Below are 15,598 nucleotides of genomic sequence, written 5' to 3'. Positions count from 1 at the left end.
CATACTTAATTCGTTCTGGAGCTCCGTTCTTAACCTGAAGCAACCACTTTAGCTAATGGGGCCTCCTGCTGCTGCCGCCGGGACGCGATTTCTGTTCTTATCCTGAAGCAAAGTTCTTAACTCGAGGTACTATTTCTGGGTTAGCGGAGTCTGTAACCTGAAGCGTATGTAACCCGAGGTACCATTGTAAAATAGTTCTTAAGAGAATAGTTATTCCCCCTCATCTTCATTTTTCACTGCTTACAGGAAGTTTTTGCTTTTTTCTGTTGTAAACTTTATTTGAGCCTGGAGTTGGAAACATTTTTTTGGTGCTTTTTTTGGTGCAACAATGGTATTCTATTAATTTTCTGTGGAACTTAATTCCGTTCATGTGTGCTTTGGATCACAGCCTACCTACCACCTGATCCTGTTAAGCAGTTTTCACTATAATGGTAGAAGCGATGGATCTAAATAGGGTATAACATCCAGTCCTGTGCCTGACATTCAATGCAGAGCTACCTGATTCTGCTCCCATTTGCTAGGAAATCCGGGTCTTAAGAGCTGTGGAGTCCAGGACAAATGTACACTGGCCATAATTAGCAGTTAAGAGAAAGAACTGCTAATTATGGCCAGTGTACATTTGTCCTGGACTCCACAGCTCTTAAGACCCGGAAGCTTATTAGTTAGCAGGCAAAAGGGGGCTAGTTTAACCCTCTGTATAGCATGGAGTAGGGCAAACTGCCGGGGTGCTAATATTGCTGACTTCAACACTAGAAGGAATGGCTTAGAATTAATATTCTAGCACTTGTTGCTCTGAAACTGCTGCCTTGGTGCAGCACTTCATAAATCAAGGCATTCATTAATAGTTCTAGCATTATCTAACCTACAATATCGTTGCATATAATATACCATACCCTTCCACACAAGTGTGTCTCGTATATTAATGAAGAAGTGTGGAAATTCATAAGGGAGGCTAATACGTTAATGTCCATTCTGCTTGTTAGACCAAATAACACATAAGGTACTCTGCTTAAAACCCTGAAAATCGAAGCCCTCCTAAGAAGAATTAAATCCAAGGATTTGTAGTTCTCCAGGATGCCCAGTTATTTGTTCTTTTCCCCTTCGTTCATTTTCGTTTGGCCATTCATTATGTTTGTTTGCAATTTTTTGAAGTGGCTTTTTTCTTAATGTTTTTCGTTTGTTTCCATTCTTCAGCTCATCGCATGCACCTTAGTCCTATGGAAAACTTTATTATTTCTCGACTATTGACTCCCACACAAGCTTCTTTAGCCAGAAGCAGAAGTACATTAATGCTTTCTGAGCAATACAGTGATTCAGGTAAACCTAACGTTTTAAGGAATGTATTAGGCTCATAGAAAAAACGAATTCAAGATTCCCACCCCTACCCCCGGTGATTTATTAATCTTATTCCACATGTAATAATAATCCTTCAAAAACAAGGCAAGCTGCAGAGTTCTATCCAGGAGCTTTATTGCTTGGTTGCCTTAGCAATTATGTTGAAGAATGTAACATTTTGGTTGGCTAGAAAGTAAACAAATAACAAAACAAATTTAAAAGTTGTCTAAATAGTGATTTATAGTTAAGCTTAACTCAAAATTCTAGGAGTCTTAGTAGTATCCATTCAGATGACATACTAGGACTTTAAAAGCAGTTTTACTAACGCTAAACAAGACAGTATGATTTCCTAGCCAGTGAACTACTCTGATTCAAAGTTAGTTATCAAACTAGTAATATCTGTACCTTGTATCACTTTTAGAGCTGATTTCTCCAGTCCTTAGGATACTACTTTAGATATGTTTCTGAATCTAAAGTGGTCATGAAAAATTTACCGATAACACAAATAATTCTCAACAAGAGATTTTAATCTGTTAGGAGTGGCCAGATCTTTAAAACCTGTCAATAGAAGAACTATTTATTCCTATGGCCTAAAGTTTTTAAGCTTAGTGAAGGCACTTCAGTAAATGTGTGGTGGTTGTATAAAGAGAGAAAATATGGTTTATTAATGTGTTTGAACAGTTTGTGTTTTTCTGTTTCTAATAAAGATTGCTGTTCCTCCCCCCTTTTTTCTGCCCTCGCTTTCTTTGTCTATGTTCCCTATTGCTCTGGCTATTGTACTATAACTCTTTAGTATTCCATATCTGTCCTCGTGTAGCACCAGCTAGCCCTCTTAAATCTCCTTACAAGCCTTCGCCCACTCGAAGTATGGAGAGAAAGAAGGCAGCATCTGCCTCAACATCCGATGCAATGAAAGGAGCAACTGCAGCAGAAGTGCCACAGGTGGGCTTGAAACTTGGCCGGACCCAAGACAGATGCTCTTTTTATTTTTTAAGTATATTTATAAGATGGTTGGGTATTCTTTGGGTCAATGTTTAAAGAGTAAATGGCCTCTCTGTTTCTCCTGCTTCCAGCCACTCTGTTGCAACCATTCCTCTGCTCTCTAGATATTCATAAGCAGTGATGCTTGCACTAAGTTCTGTTATGTTGAGCTGAAGGGTTAAGTATTTAGGGAGTCTGTGTGTCTGGTGTGATACTATATTTCCCAGATGTGAAGAGTTTTTTGAAACTTTAAATTAGATTATAAGAATCTGCAACTTAAAAGGATATAACCGTCAGTGCATTGTACCTTTTAAAGCACTGACTTCAATGCTTTTAAAGGTGTTTTTTTTAAATATATATATATATATCTGAGTGCAGCACTACAAATAATTTGTTTTGAAATTTGAACTTGCTTTCTTGCGTCCTAACTCAGCAGAAAAATAGTTTAGCTTGTAAGAGCTAAAGTATGCTAATGCTTAATTGGGGTAGGATTTGACAGTTTCCCTTGCTGCTAGAGGATTTGTTTTGTGTTTGTTTCAGCTCCGCGTAGCGCTGCAAATAAGAAGGGAAATGTTTTAATGCATTCATGTACATTTCTAATTTTATAATATTTGTGGACACTAGGGTGCGCTCTTAGAATTCTGTCTGATAACTAACCAAGGACCACAAGGGTAAAACAATGAGAACACCCTGTGGTATTTTTCTTCTTCAATAATACTCAAGTATGTGTATTGAGAATAATAAATTAATAAAAAGAGCAGGTGGCTAGGGGTTAGCGCTAGACATAGTCAAATGCCAGAGATATGTTTCTGTATAGTGCAAACTGCTTGATCTTGGTTATGCCGACCTACATTTTGCACTAGTTATAACTACAGTACTTCGAATAATGTATGTGTAATTTGCTTGATTCTTTTTCATCAAGAGTAATTCATGCAATAGTTGCATGTATAGGACTCAGGTTGGTATGAATTCACCTAATTTTATTGTACTGTTATTTTTAGTTTAAGTTTGGAAATAAAAGTCACATTGAAAGTTTAACATGGAAAGATAGGATACAAGTAATTTAAATAAACATTGCTTTCTTCAATGTACTGTAGAATTTTGGACATCAGAGGATATCACTTGACCATTCGAAAGTTATTACGTAATAGAATAAGTTGCTTTCACTTGTAAAACACTAAAATAAGAATATGAGATGCTAAGGCTCTGACCCACCCTTCAGATCCCCCAGAACTTAAGCTTCCCTCAAAAATTCTGCAGAATGGTCACAAGTTGATACTCCCTCCCAAACCTTGTTATAACTCCAGTTTGTTTTGTTAACCAAGAAACACAGCAGCAGTTGGGAGGGTGGGATTTATATATTTTATTAAGGTCCCTCTGCATCTTCTCTTGTATTTCAGAGCATTGCGGCTACACCAGTAGCATGTTTGACTTCCGCACCCCCAACATTTCACAAATAGCAAACAGCTTTTAAAAATTCTCCTCAATTTCAAAAGCAGGTTGCCCTGCTTGGGTTTCTATACTTTGGAACTTGACTACTGCTTGTAAAATACCCTGAGAGAACTCTATGCAAGGGCACTTAACTGAACTACTTTGCCACTGCAGTATTTTGATTATCTAATATATATATTGTATATTATATTTGTGTGTATATATAAAGATTTAGTGGAGCTTTAATGGCCATAAGGGGGAAATGTTGCAAGCTTTCACAATACTTGTTTAAAAAAATTAAAATACAATTTTGGTTTGTACATACAAGTCTGTTTGTGGGTATCTGTGCTAAATCTGTTTCATCAGATGCCAAAAGTACCTGTCTTTCATCATCTTCTTTTTTAAGAATGAGAAGAAAAAGAAAGAGAAGCGGCCCACGACCCCTGGCACACCATCTGGTTTGGGATCTCCTCTTAGAAGATCTGATTCTCCAGCAGCCATGTCCAAGCGATCAGGTTCACCTGCAACTCCTAAGTAAGACAATTCAGCAAAATCTGATTGGCCACCTTTTTCCCCATCCTCCCTCACAGTCGCTTCAGCCTTCCCCTTGTCCCTAAAGCAGCCAGTGGGAGAATTAGGAACGGAATTCATCAGAATGCAGTTTCCCCTCTGCCTCAATGAGCAGTCTGATGCAGGGGAAAGAAGGGAGGGCATAGGCGGTTTTCAAGAGAAAAATGCCAGTCTTAAAGTCATCAGTTTCATTATCTGAAGAGGAAACCAGCAATTTCCTGAACACAGGATTCTAATCATGTTGAATCACTTTTTACTTTTTCGTTTGTTCTGTAGCATGTTGAACATCTGTTGCTACGGAATATTTCCCAAGCCAATCCTGGCCCAAATTCTTTAGAGATGCCTAGGTTGCCAATAAAGTGTCTTATTCTATTTTGAGGGCATAGATGAGTAAGCAAGATTCGTCACTTAGCTTGATTACATTTGTCTGTTAGCAATAGAACTGACACTTTTCTGGGAACAGCCACTCACTTCCAGTGGCTCAGAACGCTTTGGACAGTTACTCACAGCGCCACTCCTTCATCAGTTTACCTGGTGGCAGTCCGTCACAGGCCACTGCCACCACTGGGTAAACCTGCTTATGCATGAGATGAGGAGGCTGTCAGCCGCCCCATCCTGCTCACATGGGCTTGGTTGCAGGTTTACCTGGCAAAGTTGTGTCATGGCCTGGAGCCTGTGAGCAGAAAATGAGTGCTGCTCCATCCTCTCCTTGCATTCATGTGACTTGTAATGAACCAGCCACTGCTATGTAAACTTGTGAGCAAATACACTTCCAGGCAAGAGAGGACAGGTAGTGTTGGGTTGAGGGGGTGGGTGGGTTCCTGAGCATGGCCTGTCTAGGACCCACAAACTTGGAGTCTGGCCTGGGTTAAAAAAATGTTCTCTGAGGAGGACCGTTAAAATCTACAAACAAATTTATTTTTATGATTGTACCCTTAATTAGTTGTAAAACCACTGATTTAATGCACCTAGTCCAAATATATCACAGAAAATAATGGTAGCTAAAGTTATTACAGTGGTACCTCGGGTTAAGTACTTAATTCGTTTTGGAGGTCCGTTCTTAACCTGAAACTGTTCTTAACCTGAAGCACCACTTTAGCTAATGGGGCCTCCTGCTGCTGCTGCTGCGCCGCCGGAGCACGATTTCTGTTCTCATCCTGAAGCAAAGTTCTTAACCCGAGGTACTATTTCTGGGTTAGTGGAGTCTGTAACCTGAAGCGTATGTAACCCGAGGTACCACTGTACTAGCTTAGGATCATCACCTACATCAGATGGAGGGGAAGAGCATAAAAGCAGCAGAAGTAAGGAATAGCCAATTCTATGGATGTGGAACCAGTTAGAGGGTAGTCATGTAAGGGTTTAAAGTGGCCAACAGCTCGAATGTTGCCACTGAGGGCATATAGGCAGAGCTTGCTTGGATATCATCTCAAACGTGCCTATCAAAACTAACTGGCAATAGAGCATTGCACGAGAGTGTTGCTGCTGCCGCTGCTGTTGAACAGCAGACTGACTAACATTCCTGCTGGATACATTGAACTGGCAATGCAGTACTTTAGATCCTCACAAAATTTGTAAAGGTTATTTTCCAAGGCAATTTTGTTTGGAAAAGAAAGAGAGAGAAATAGCTCATACATAAGCAAGGTGAACAAGCTATTATGTTACTTCCTGCAAGAAGCGCTTTGATAAAGCGAATAGCATAGTAAAGTAAAAAGTAAAAAGGAGGGAAATATGTATATATGGCCAAAAGGTTCATAAACAGAAAATAAAGGGTTAATCGGAAACCAAGAAATGCTGACTAGAGGACAAAAGGGACAAAGAAGTTTATCTGCCTGAAATTAGAGCTGAGTCAGAAAGTGGTATAGATATTTAGTAATAGGGTGGTGTCTACAAAAATCTATAGAATCAGCTGACTGGACAAAAAAAAAATCTCACTTAAAAGTAGATACTCGTTACTTTAAAATAGTAAATGTACCAAACTGTGTTCCCAGTCAAAAACAGATAATATAAATTCAGAAGTTCTTTAAATGTATTCTACAGTGTCTCCGTCTTTGAATTATTTTTACTGAAGTTTTCAACAGACAGATAACAACAGCAAAACAAGCACAAAATGTAATACTGCAGCACAACAGTTCATTGATCAGCCTGCATCACTGGATAGAATTGACCTGCAAAATACTGAACTCAATATAGACCACAGAAAATGTGCAGTAGTGTCTTTGCTTAATTGTTAGGGCATATTCTCACACAAACAAGATGAGATAAACTTGTGTATTGATACAAGCCCAGGGTATGTTTGTCATAGACTCAATTTCCTCCCTGGAGTAATGCTTCAAGTATTTTCATGTTTTGTGAACCTACCAGATTGCCTCATGACAGTGTAATTTGTGTGAACAAGTATGAAATGGATTTGCTGTTAATCCCAGTTGGCACAATTTCTCTCTCCCTGTTTTTTTTAACAGACTAATTTGCTGCCTGGCACATGATTTGTTTCTTCCAAATGTTTTTGGTCACAGTCCTGTTTTGCCTAAGAACAGACAGTTTGCAAACTTAATCCTCATACTCTATTATGTTTGCAGCTTTAAAATAAAATGTTTTATTTGATGTAAAAGGGCAAAGAGTGGGGACGTGGGAGAAATCAACCAAGGTTAAGATCAGTTAACAATTGACCTGTCCTTCCTGGGATTTCTTGGTAATACAGTATTGAATTATTTATTTTTAGAACACTTACGAAGACTTACCCACAGTCTCCTAAAACTACTAAACAGTATCCGGCTTCTCCTGTGAAACACCGTGCAACTTCAAATCTCAACCAAGAAACGCCTAAGAAAAGGGCAGAAAAGCATAAAGACCAGCAAAGGGAGACTGCTGGTCAGAAAAACCAAGGATCACCTGGTGAAGAGGCTGTAAGCCAACATCTAGCTGAAAAATCTCTGCCTTCTGCAGGAAAGACCGAAAGCAGTGAAGGTGTGCCTTTTTTGCTTTTGCCTTTTTGCTTTTGTTTTGTTTTTGCTTCTTCTGTAATACCTCTTAGCTCCTTATATATCAGATATGTAGTTCTATCATTTCCATCTTTGTGGCAAAGGAAATTTGGCACTGATCCAGAGGATGTCATAAATGCCTTTATCTTTAGAAGTCTTAATAGAATATTCAGTTAGGTCTAGTAGTAGGTATAATGTCAAGAATAAACTATTGCGCCATTGGTAAGCAAAACGTATTGAGAAGCCTGACATCGATTCCTGGATATTTCTTGTGCTTTTTCTTGCTGTGGTGTCAACCTCTCTCTCAGTACAGGAACATGCCCTGCTTTACTGAAGATAACATGAATTGCAGGTTGCAATTAGAAATACTATATGAACGTTATCTTTTAAACAGTGAAACAAAGGATTAATTTATACAACTAACTGAGGTAGTTTCCTGGGGGAAAGAGCTGTTGTTCATTTCACTTTGATATAACTACCTTGATATACTTTCTAGATATTCTTCTCTGCTTACTAATTTGGAGCCACTTATTAGTACAACCTTAACTACGTCCATCAAATCCTGTGCTTTACACACATTACATTAACACATGTAATGACATTATATTAGTTGGCATCCGTCTGTCTTGGGAGGCAGCGGATGAGTGAGTGCGTCTTCAGGGGTGAAGTCAAACCATTTGAAAGTCACAGTGCCTGCTGTGGCTGTAGAGACCAATATAGAAGTGACATATTCTGTTACAGCTGGGGCAGATGAAGGCATCTGGTTCTGCTGTTCCAGCTGCACCATGGCGTTTCTTCTTTCTACACTCCTCCCAGCAGTCGTTCCTCTTCAGATCACTGCTGTGGATACAGGACCTGATTGTCTCCTGATTGTTTTGAAGCTTTGTTTTTTTCTGAATATGAAACGGTTTAGTAATGCTTTAAAGAAATGAAGTGAAGTTCCACTGAACATTTAGGTTGCCCAGTGTTTCCTGGGCTGCAGTCTATAATGTTTTAACTGGAACAACAAATTGTTTAGGAAAACTTGCAGCAGGAACTACTGATGCCGAAGAAGCTACAAGGATTTTAGCAGAGAAGAGGCGCCAAGCTCGTCTCCAGAAAGAACAAGAGGAAAAAGAAAAGCAGGAGAGAGAAGAACGTGAAAGGTATTTTCCCTACCCCATCCCCACTTCTCCATTAATAACAGCACACACTTGGACAGTTTCTCATTTCTGCTGTTAAGAGACCTTTTAATTAGTTTCAGTTTCAGAGAGTAGTTAACATGGAATGAATTAGTTAACTTATCTAAACTATAGTGAGTCCATATCCATGATTTCGCAGAACTGGATCCCCCAAAATTTAGGGCACATCTCCCATTTCCCAAGGAAACGTGACAAAAGTACACAATTCTGTGCAATATGTAAGTGTTATGCAATGTATAGCTCCCTCTGCCAGTCCTAAAATAAGTATTTCTGTGGCTTTGCAGGCTAGAGAGAGAAGAGCTGAAAAGAAAGGAAGAGGAAGAGAGGATTCGCCGGGAGGAAGAGGCTCGCAAGAGAGAGGAGGAAAGAAGGCGTGAAGAGGAAGAAGCTAGGAGAGCAGCGGAGGCGGAAGCTAGGAGGAGAGCGGAAGAAGAAATCCTGCTAAGGGAAAAACAAGAAAAGGAATTGCAAGCTATGATTGAGATGCAGGTATGGCCTTTTGGAGGTATAAGACCATACGTACTATTTAAGAAGTGTTTTGACTATGCAGCCCTTTTCAAGATAGAGCCTAATATTTCAGAATAATAATTATGTTTTGTAAAAAGCAGAAATGCAGTACGTAATGCTTCTGTAGGTTTATCATAGATGAACATACATTGTTACTTTTTATTCAGAGTCAGACCACTGGCATAGCTCTAAACCGCTCTTGGTTTCCTGGAAGTCTCATGTACAGATCTTTTCATTATCCATCTCCCGTGATCCATTATCATTTCAATACTTTGGGGTTTAAAATGCAGACATCTGTATGCAAGACATGTCCTCTGCCATTGATCTAAGTCCAGCATTATTAAGCATGTCACACATTATGTAGAACGTGTTAAACCTCAGGTGCCTATAGTTACTGCCCTTTAAAATGACATACATGCTAAATGCTAACTATATGTCCTGACTTAGATCTGTTAGCTCATTGACTTTGAACTACAATTCCATCCGTATGGATGGGATTTGTACTGCTTAGAGCATGTTTAAATCCCTTTTCCAGGTGGGTTTGCAGGGCCACCTGGGAATTGTCATAGCTCAGTAGTTGAGCATGTGCTTTGCATGTCAAATTTCCCAGATTCGATCTCAGCCACCTCTAGGTCTGTATAGACAATACTGAATTAATTTGACTAGCGCTCTAGATTGCTAGAAGGCAGCTCTCTGTGTTCTTACACCTTTCGGGGAACTGGTGGCACTAGCAAGGCTACGTCCACTACAGTCCGGCACACCCACATGGGAAGATGAGTGGAACCACAACCATTCAGGAAAAAATAGCCCACACAGACACAAAACCCTAGCAGAAAGCTTTGGTGCTATATTTTAGGGAAATACTGTCCACTCACATTTTCTGGAGTCTGGAAAGTTGTCTGTGATGGAATGAATAAGGTGTGTTTTTTTGGTGGCTTATGTGTGTTTAATTAGAAAGAAGCAGCAGAAGCGAAGGCCCGGGAGGCAGCTGAACATCTGCGTCTGGAAAGGGAACAAATCATGCAGCAGATAGAGCAAGAAAGACTGGAGCGAAAGAAGGTAGAGAATTTGTCCATATCACGGGTGACAGCATTGTTACTTTTGTCCTCATAAGTTTATCAAATGCATCTCTAAATTAAAGGTGTCCTAGACGAGAAAAGCTTGATGATGTGGTTGAGGTCCTAATGTCATATGTAATTGTTCATTATAAATTCTGTTCAAAATTATGATCCTCTTCAGATTTGGGAGCAGCCAATCGGTATGCATGGGATCTGCCTACCAGTTGTTTCCTTTCTGTATAGGATCATGGTTAATAGGGCTGTAATAATCCTACACAGTCTCTAACACATCTTTTTCCAACTTGGGTCCCTATATGTTGCTACAACTACAACTCCCCTCATCTCTGACTACTGGCTTGCTAGCTAGGGATGATGGGAATTGTAGTCCAACACCATCTGGGGACCCAAAGTTGGTTGGGAAAGGCTACTCTAACAAAAGCAGAGTTAAAAGATACTTACTCTGTTACATGTATGGCAGTTGTCTTTAATCAGATGGTATGAAATTGCTGGCACTGGTGACTTGCCATTGCATTTTCATTACATAGATGAACCATATTAAAGAAATCCATATTGGAAGATTCTAACAGCAGTGATTCAGAAATATGACTTGGTGACATTGCTTTATGTGGCCAGCCCAAGATTTATACCTTATTTGAGCCTCACATGTCTGTAGAATGGGGAGATATTTCTTCTGTGCTATATATTGATGCAATCTCAGTTAGCTTAGCACTTTCAGTTTTGGAAAGCAAAGGATAATAAACAACATAATCATTTTCTTTTTCTTTTCAGAGAATAGATGAAATAATGAAAAGGACAAGAAAAAGCGAAACACCAGAAATCAAGGTGTGGAACAGAATTTCCTTCCTTTCCTTGGAAGTGTAGAATTATATAGTTCAACATACAATGAATGCCAGTGCACCAGAAATCTGAAGATTAATCTTCATTTGTAATATAAGTGGCCACTTTGGGCCCTCTTAGAAAGGTCACAATTGTTTCTCTCTCATATAAACAGCAGAAGAAACCAAATATGTGCAAACATGGGGCAACATAATGGCAAATACTACCTTTCTTAATGCCTCTAAGGGGGAGAGATGAAAACAAGTGCATTGTGCCTTCTATCTTAGTTCCAAAGTACACAGTTCATGCAGCATTTACCTCCGCTGCTACATGGAGGAAAGCAACTTAGAGAGGGCATTTTAGGAAGGTAAACAGCAGGAACAGAAGTATTTGAGCTGTCCCCTCCTCCCTCCCATTCTGCTTTTTCTCAGCTGCAGCCACTTGTGGCTACTTTTCAGTAACACAGACAGAACAGGGCAGGAAGAAACGCATAACTGGACGTAACGTGTAGTTTGACTCTTAATCGCTTACTGCTCCTACTTTATTCTACGTACTTGGTTAAATGATAGGCTCTTCAAGAGTAATGGTCAAAGACCAAAGCAATTAGTAAGGTAAAGGTAAAGGTACCCCTGCCCGTACGGACCAGTCTTGACAGACTCTGGGGTTGTGCGCCCATCTCACTTAAGAGGCCAGGGGCCAGCGCTGTCCGGAGACACTTCCGGGTCATGTGGCCAGCGTGACATCGCTGCTCTGGCAAGCCAGAGCCGCACACGGAATTAGTACTAAGCAATTAGTACTACTGTGCAAATAACTGAAATGCTGGCTGGGATACATTTTGCTTGTTATCCTCGCAAGCCTGAATGGTGAAGAGAGGAACTACCTGGATCAAATGGCTGTTGCTTCTGCAGTTATTGGTCCAAGCGACATGACAGAGAAAAAACGGGCGGGAGCTATTTTAAACCCTTGTCACCTCCTCCCTTCCCACAGAGCACCTTGATTGAGCTTTGCTTAAAAAAAATAAAAATTGTCAGAGAATCTGGCATGTGGGCAGGGCATCTCTGATCTGCATAGATACCAACCTGCAGTGCCCCTAGTAAAGATCTGAGGTTCCCAGGGAACTAGTGTTGGTACAAGGGCTTAGAGACTGCTTACCTTTCCCACCCTGGAGCAGATAATGCAGACATGATATAAGGATCTTGCTGGAAGTTCTCACCCATCTCCTCCTGCAGCCATTGTTTTCCCTTTGTCTGCTTCCGTCATGTTTATAGAGAATGCTACAGTAAGAGATTAAGAATGTTTTGTTACAAGCTGTGTGGGGTATATATAAAACATTTTGAGCAAAGCAGAGCTGGTAAGATATAAATGTTCAGCTGCACCTCTGGAAAGGTCTGCAGTTAGTGAATTTTACATGTTTGATACAGAAGGAAGACATTCAGCTGGATGTGCCATCATCTTTGAATCTGGACAAACAGCCAAAGCCACCTGCTATCAATCAAGCAGGTAAAAAACAACACTGTATCGATATTAAATTATGTATTGATTGCCTTCCAAAATCCATGCTTCAATGAAACTTGCTAGGTTGTTCCTATTTTTGGCAATACTTCCTGAAAGTTCAAGCGTTTGGCCTGCCCATAGTATTATTCTGGCAGACACGTTTTGGCCTGCTTCTTATGTGTGTTTGCTAGTTTTGCTATTCACATTGCTTTACTTCTTCTTAATATTAAACCTCATAAGTTAGCTTGAGTGGGCGTGCCACTCACACTATAAAGAGCTCATAACCCACCCACTCTCAGTAGCCAGAAACATCGTACCCAGACACTGGAGGGACTTGTCAGGAATAAACATGGAACACTGGTATCAAGTGGTATGGGAGACAGCCTTACTAGAAAAGCTAACCAGTAGGCTGAAACTGACGTGGGGTGGAATAGAAGAGAATGCCTTCACTCTGGTATGGCTTTATCACATACACAGCCCAAAAAGACAACAACACGAATCCACTGATGGCATATGATTCAATATGGCTAACTTATCCCAGCAACACTACTCTCTTCACACATGAACAAATGAATCCCACTGCAGCCCAAGCAAAGACAATCAAGCACACCCTAGGCCACCCCAACCTCTTTCACCACCAAGGAAACATAACAAGTGAATAGAAAGAGAACCCAGCCAAGTGACGCTGACAGAAAACCCTCACGCATACACTAAGTAAAAGAACATAAGCTGTCCCACCCTGTCCCCTCGCCCCCCTCCCCCCTTTCTTCCCAACCCTATACTACATATAACACCAATGTCTCACGACAAATGTACCGTAACTGATCTGTGGAAAACACAACCTGAAGAAAGAGACAATGCATGTGCTTTTGTAAATGAGGAAAATCTGCAATTTAAAAAAATGTTTTTTTTAAAAAAGTTACTTTGAGTGAGCATGTGCCTAGAAATGCAAAACATAAATTTCAGTGCCCGGAAAGGCAAGAGATAAACATTTAGCACTACCCTCTTCTCCAAACACCTTCAGTATAGTGAACATGGAAGCAGTTCTAGATTTGTGAGGGTCACTGCTACCAGTCATCGTAGAATAAACAGCAGGCAGTACTGGGCTAAGTATGACAGACAAGACAGACTCTGTATCAGGTAGCCTCTTATGTTCTTATTCAAACAAAGGCAGTATCTCCTAGTTCAGCCATAGTATTTTATGTGCCATCAGCAAGGTGCATGGTGGAGGCTCTCTCTCATTTTAGTAAAACTCCACTTCAGGAGATGAGTATTGAACAGGCCCTATGGAGGTATGCATGATTCTGGGCTCATATCTTAAAGCCTACTTACACATTAAACCTGCCATATAAGCAAAGGCTGTCTATGTGAGCTTCTGTCTCCTGAGAATTCTGAAGCCTTCTCCACCCAGACACCAAAGACTACAGGGGATAGAAATAATACACAACTGCTCTCTATCCTTTTCCAACCATTGATTGTTTCCCCCACTTTTATTCTTAGTGACTATTTTTCTACAAGTTCCCCTGTTGAAAGTGGGGGCGGGGGAATGGCAAAATAAGCTACTAGACATGGCCGATAGTCAGCAAAGTTGTACCTGGAGTAAACCCATTGGAATTATTGGACTTAATTCCATTGATTTCACTGGGTTTACTCTGAGTATCTTAGTTGTCTATAACCCAATAATGAGGAGAGCAGCTGGCTGCCACCTTTACTAAATGTGATTTCCTCTTTCCCCCTGCCTATTGGTGGAGAACCTTCAGAGCTCTCACATACTGAATTGCAACATCTCAGGCTTCCCATGTGAAACTTCAAGCGTGCATATTTTCATCTTTCTGGCAATAATATTTAATTGCATTTCCTAGAGAACAAATCCTACATTAAAGGTAGGAATAAATATGTGGCTTGCTTTCACCAATGACTTCTTGTCTTGTTGCTTTTACAATCACATTTCCTCATGACATCCTTTTCATAGAAATGAATGGACTAACAAGCTGCAAAGATGATAAAGGCCTGGGATGTGCTGTGTCTGACTCTTTCCCTCATGATGTATTTTCTAATGGACTTAAGCCACTTATGGGCCTTATTCAGCTGAACCCAATGGATGGGAAATCAAATAGCATTGATGATTCAACAGATGAAGTTCAGTCTATGGATGTGAGGTACATAACCATTTAAAAATAATCTTAGTCAGGATCCAAAGAACCACACAATTTGTTACATGTGCCTGCTGCTGCTTTAGATTTGTGTTTTTGTATGATATGGTTCAGGGATATGCTTCTCAAAAAAATACTATTATTTTAAATCTTGCTGAATTTGCACAAATAAATACCTAAAGTAATTTGTATCCTGGCCCTAATAATTTGAAAGTTTCATTTATCCTTTAATGAAACATGCTGTGTTCTATGTTTCTTCCAATTCTTTTGTCATTCCTTCCCTTCCACGGGCATCTGTGAACCAATATTTGATGCTCTTAACTATGGTGTACAAAGGAGCAAAATGCATTCTGCAGCCTGATCCTATGCATGTTTACTCAGAAGCAATTCCTACTGTGTCAAATAGTGCTTTCTTCAAGGTAAGTTGTCTAGGGTTGCAACCTTGAGTTATTTGCCATTCATTACCTGCCTACTGTAAAATAGATGAGCTGAAATCACACTTTTATCATCTGATAAAAGTCATGATTTTCATGCAACATACATGTTAGTAACCTGGTTTTCACTCTTTTTTTTTAACAGTCCTGCTTCAAAAGAAGAGCTTATATCTATTCCTGAGTTTTCACCATTGAATGAAATTATGCCTGGTGTTTCTTTGGACCAAAATGGCTCAAATAATGGGAAGGCTCTTCAAGATCTACTAGATTTTACTGGCCAGGCCACTTACCCAAAATTATCAAGTGAAAGTGTCAGCATAGATGATTGTAATAAAAACTTGATTGACGGATTTAATAGTCCAGGACAGGAAACAACTCTCAACACCTTGTGTTGACAAACACACTACTACTTAGCAATAAGGTACTGTATTCTAGTAGTAAGTACAATTGTTTAGCTACCTGTTGCAGGCAGTGTTTGTGTTGCCTTCTGACTGTCACACAACTGAAAAGAAAACCAGGACTCATGAGCCCTCTTCAGAAGTATTGTTTGTGCTTTTAGTGAGCATGGGAGTGGGGAGCCGGGCTGACGTGGATAATACTGGCCTGTCCCTCTCTATCAGGGTTTCCCAAACTTCGCTG

At 40.1% G+C, this 15,598-nt stretch overlaps 1 protein-coding gene across 11 annotated transcripts in view; it reads left to right on the top strand.

Moving 5' to 3' along the window:
• The window catches only part of MAP7D2 (MAP7 domain containing 2), a 51,031-nt gene that overhangs the window by 33,205 nt on the left and 2,228 nt on the right, over nucleotides 1–15,598 (top strand). For 3 of the 11 annotated variants that reach the window (XM_083734289.1, XM_083734285.1, XM_083734286.1), the window contains 11 exons: nucleotides 1,195–1,317; nucleotides 2,129–2,277; nucleotides 4,154–4,281; nucleotides 7,037–7,281; nucleotides 8,314–8,440; nucleotides 8,761–8,965; nucleotides 9,938–10,042; nucleotides 10,831–10,884; nucleotides 12,300–12,378; nucleotides 14,345–14,531; nucleotides 15,105–15,380. In XM_083734289.1, the coding sequence (XP_083590415.1) occupies nucleotides 1,195–1,317; nucleotides 2,129–2,277; nucleotides 4,154–4,281; nucleotides 7,037–7,281; nucleotides 8,314–8,440; nucleotides 8,761–8,965; nucleotides 9,938–10,042; nucleotides 10,831–10,884; nucleotides 12,300–12,378; nucleotides 14,345–14,531; nucleotides 15,105–15,354 (1,652 nt within the window). In that variant the 3' untranslated portion in view covers nucleotides 15,355–15,380. Of the gene's footprint in view, nucleotides 1–1,194; nucleotides 1,318–2,128; nucleotides 2,278–4,153; nucleotides 4,282–7,036; nucleotides 7,282–8,313; nucleotides 8,441–8,760; nucleotides 8,966–9,937; nucleotides 10,043–10,830; nucleotides 10,885–12,299; nucleotides 12,379–14,344; nucleotides 14,532–14,861; nucleotides 14,945–15,104; nucleotides 15,381–15,598 lie in introns of those variants that run through there. The other 8 variants (XM_083734287.1, XM_083734294.1, XM_083734292.1 and 5 more) reach the window with 4 other exon arrangements.

This window comes from Podarcis gaigeae (assembly GCF_964106915.1).
Source record: "Podarcis gaigeae genome assembly, chromosome: 4".
Taxonomy (NCBI): domain Eukaryota; kingdom Metazoa; phylum Chordata; class Lepidosauria; order Squamata; family Lacertidae; genus Podarcis; species Podarcis gaigeae.
This window is presented reverse-complemented; position numbering and strand designations above follow the sequence as displayed.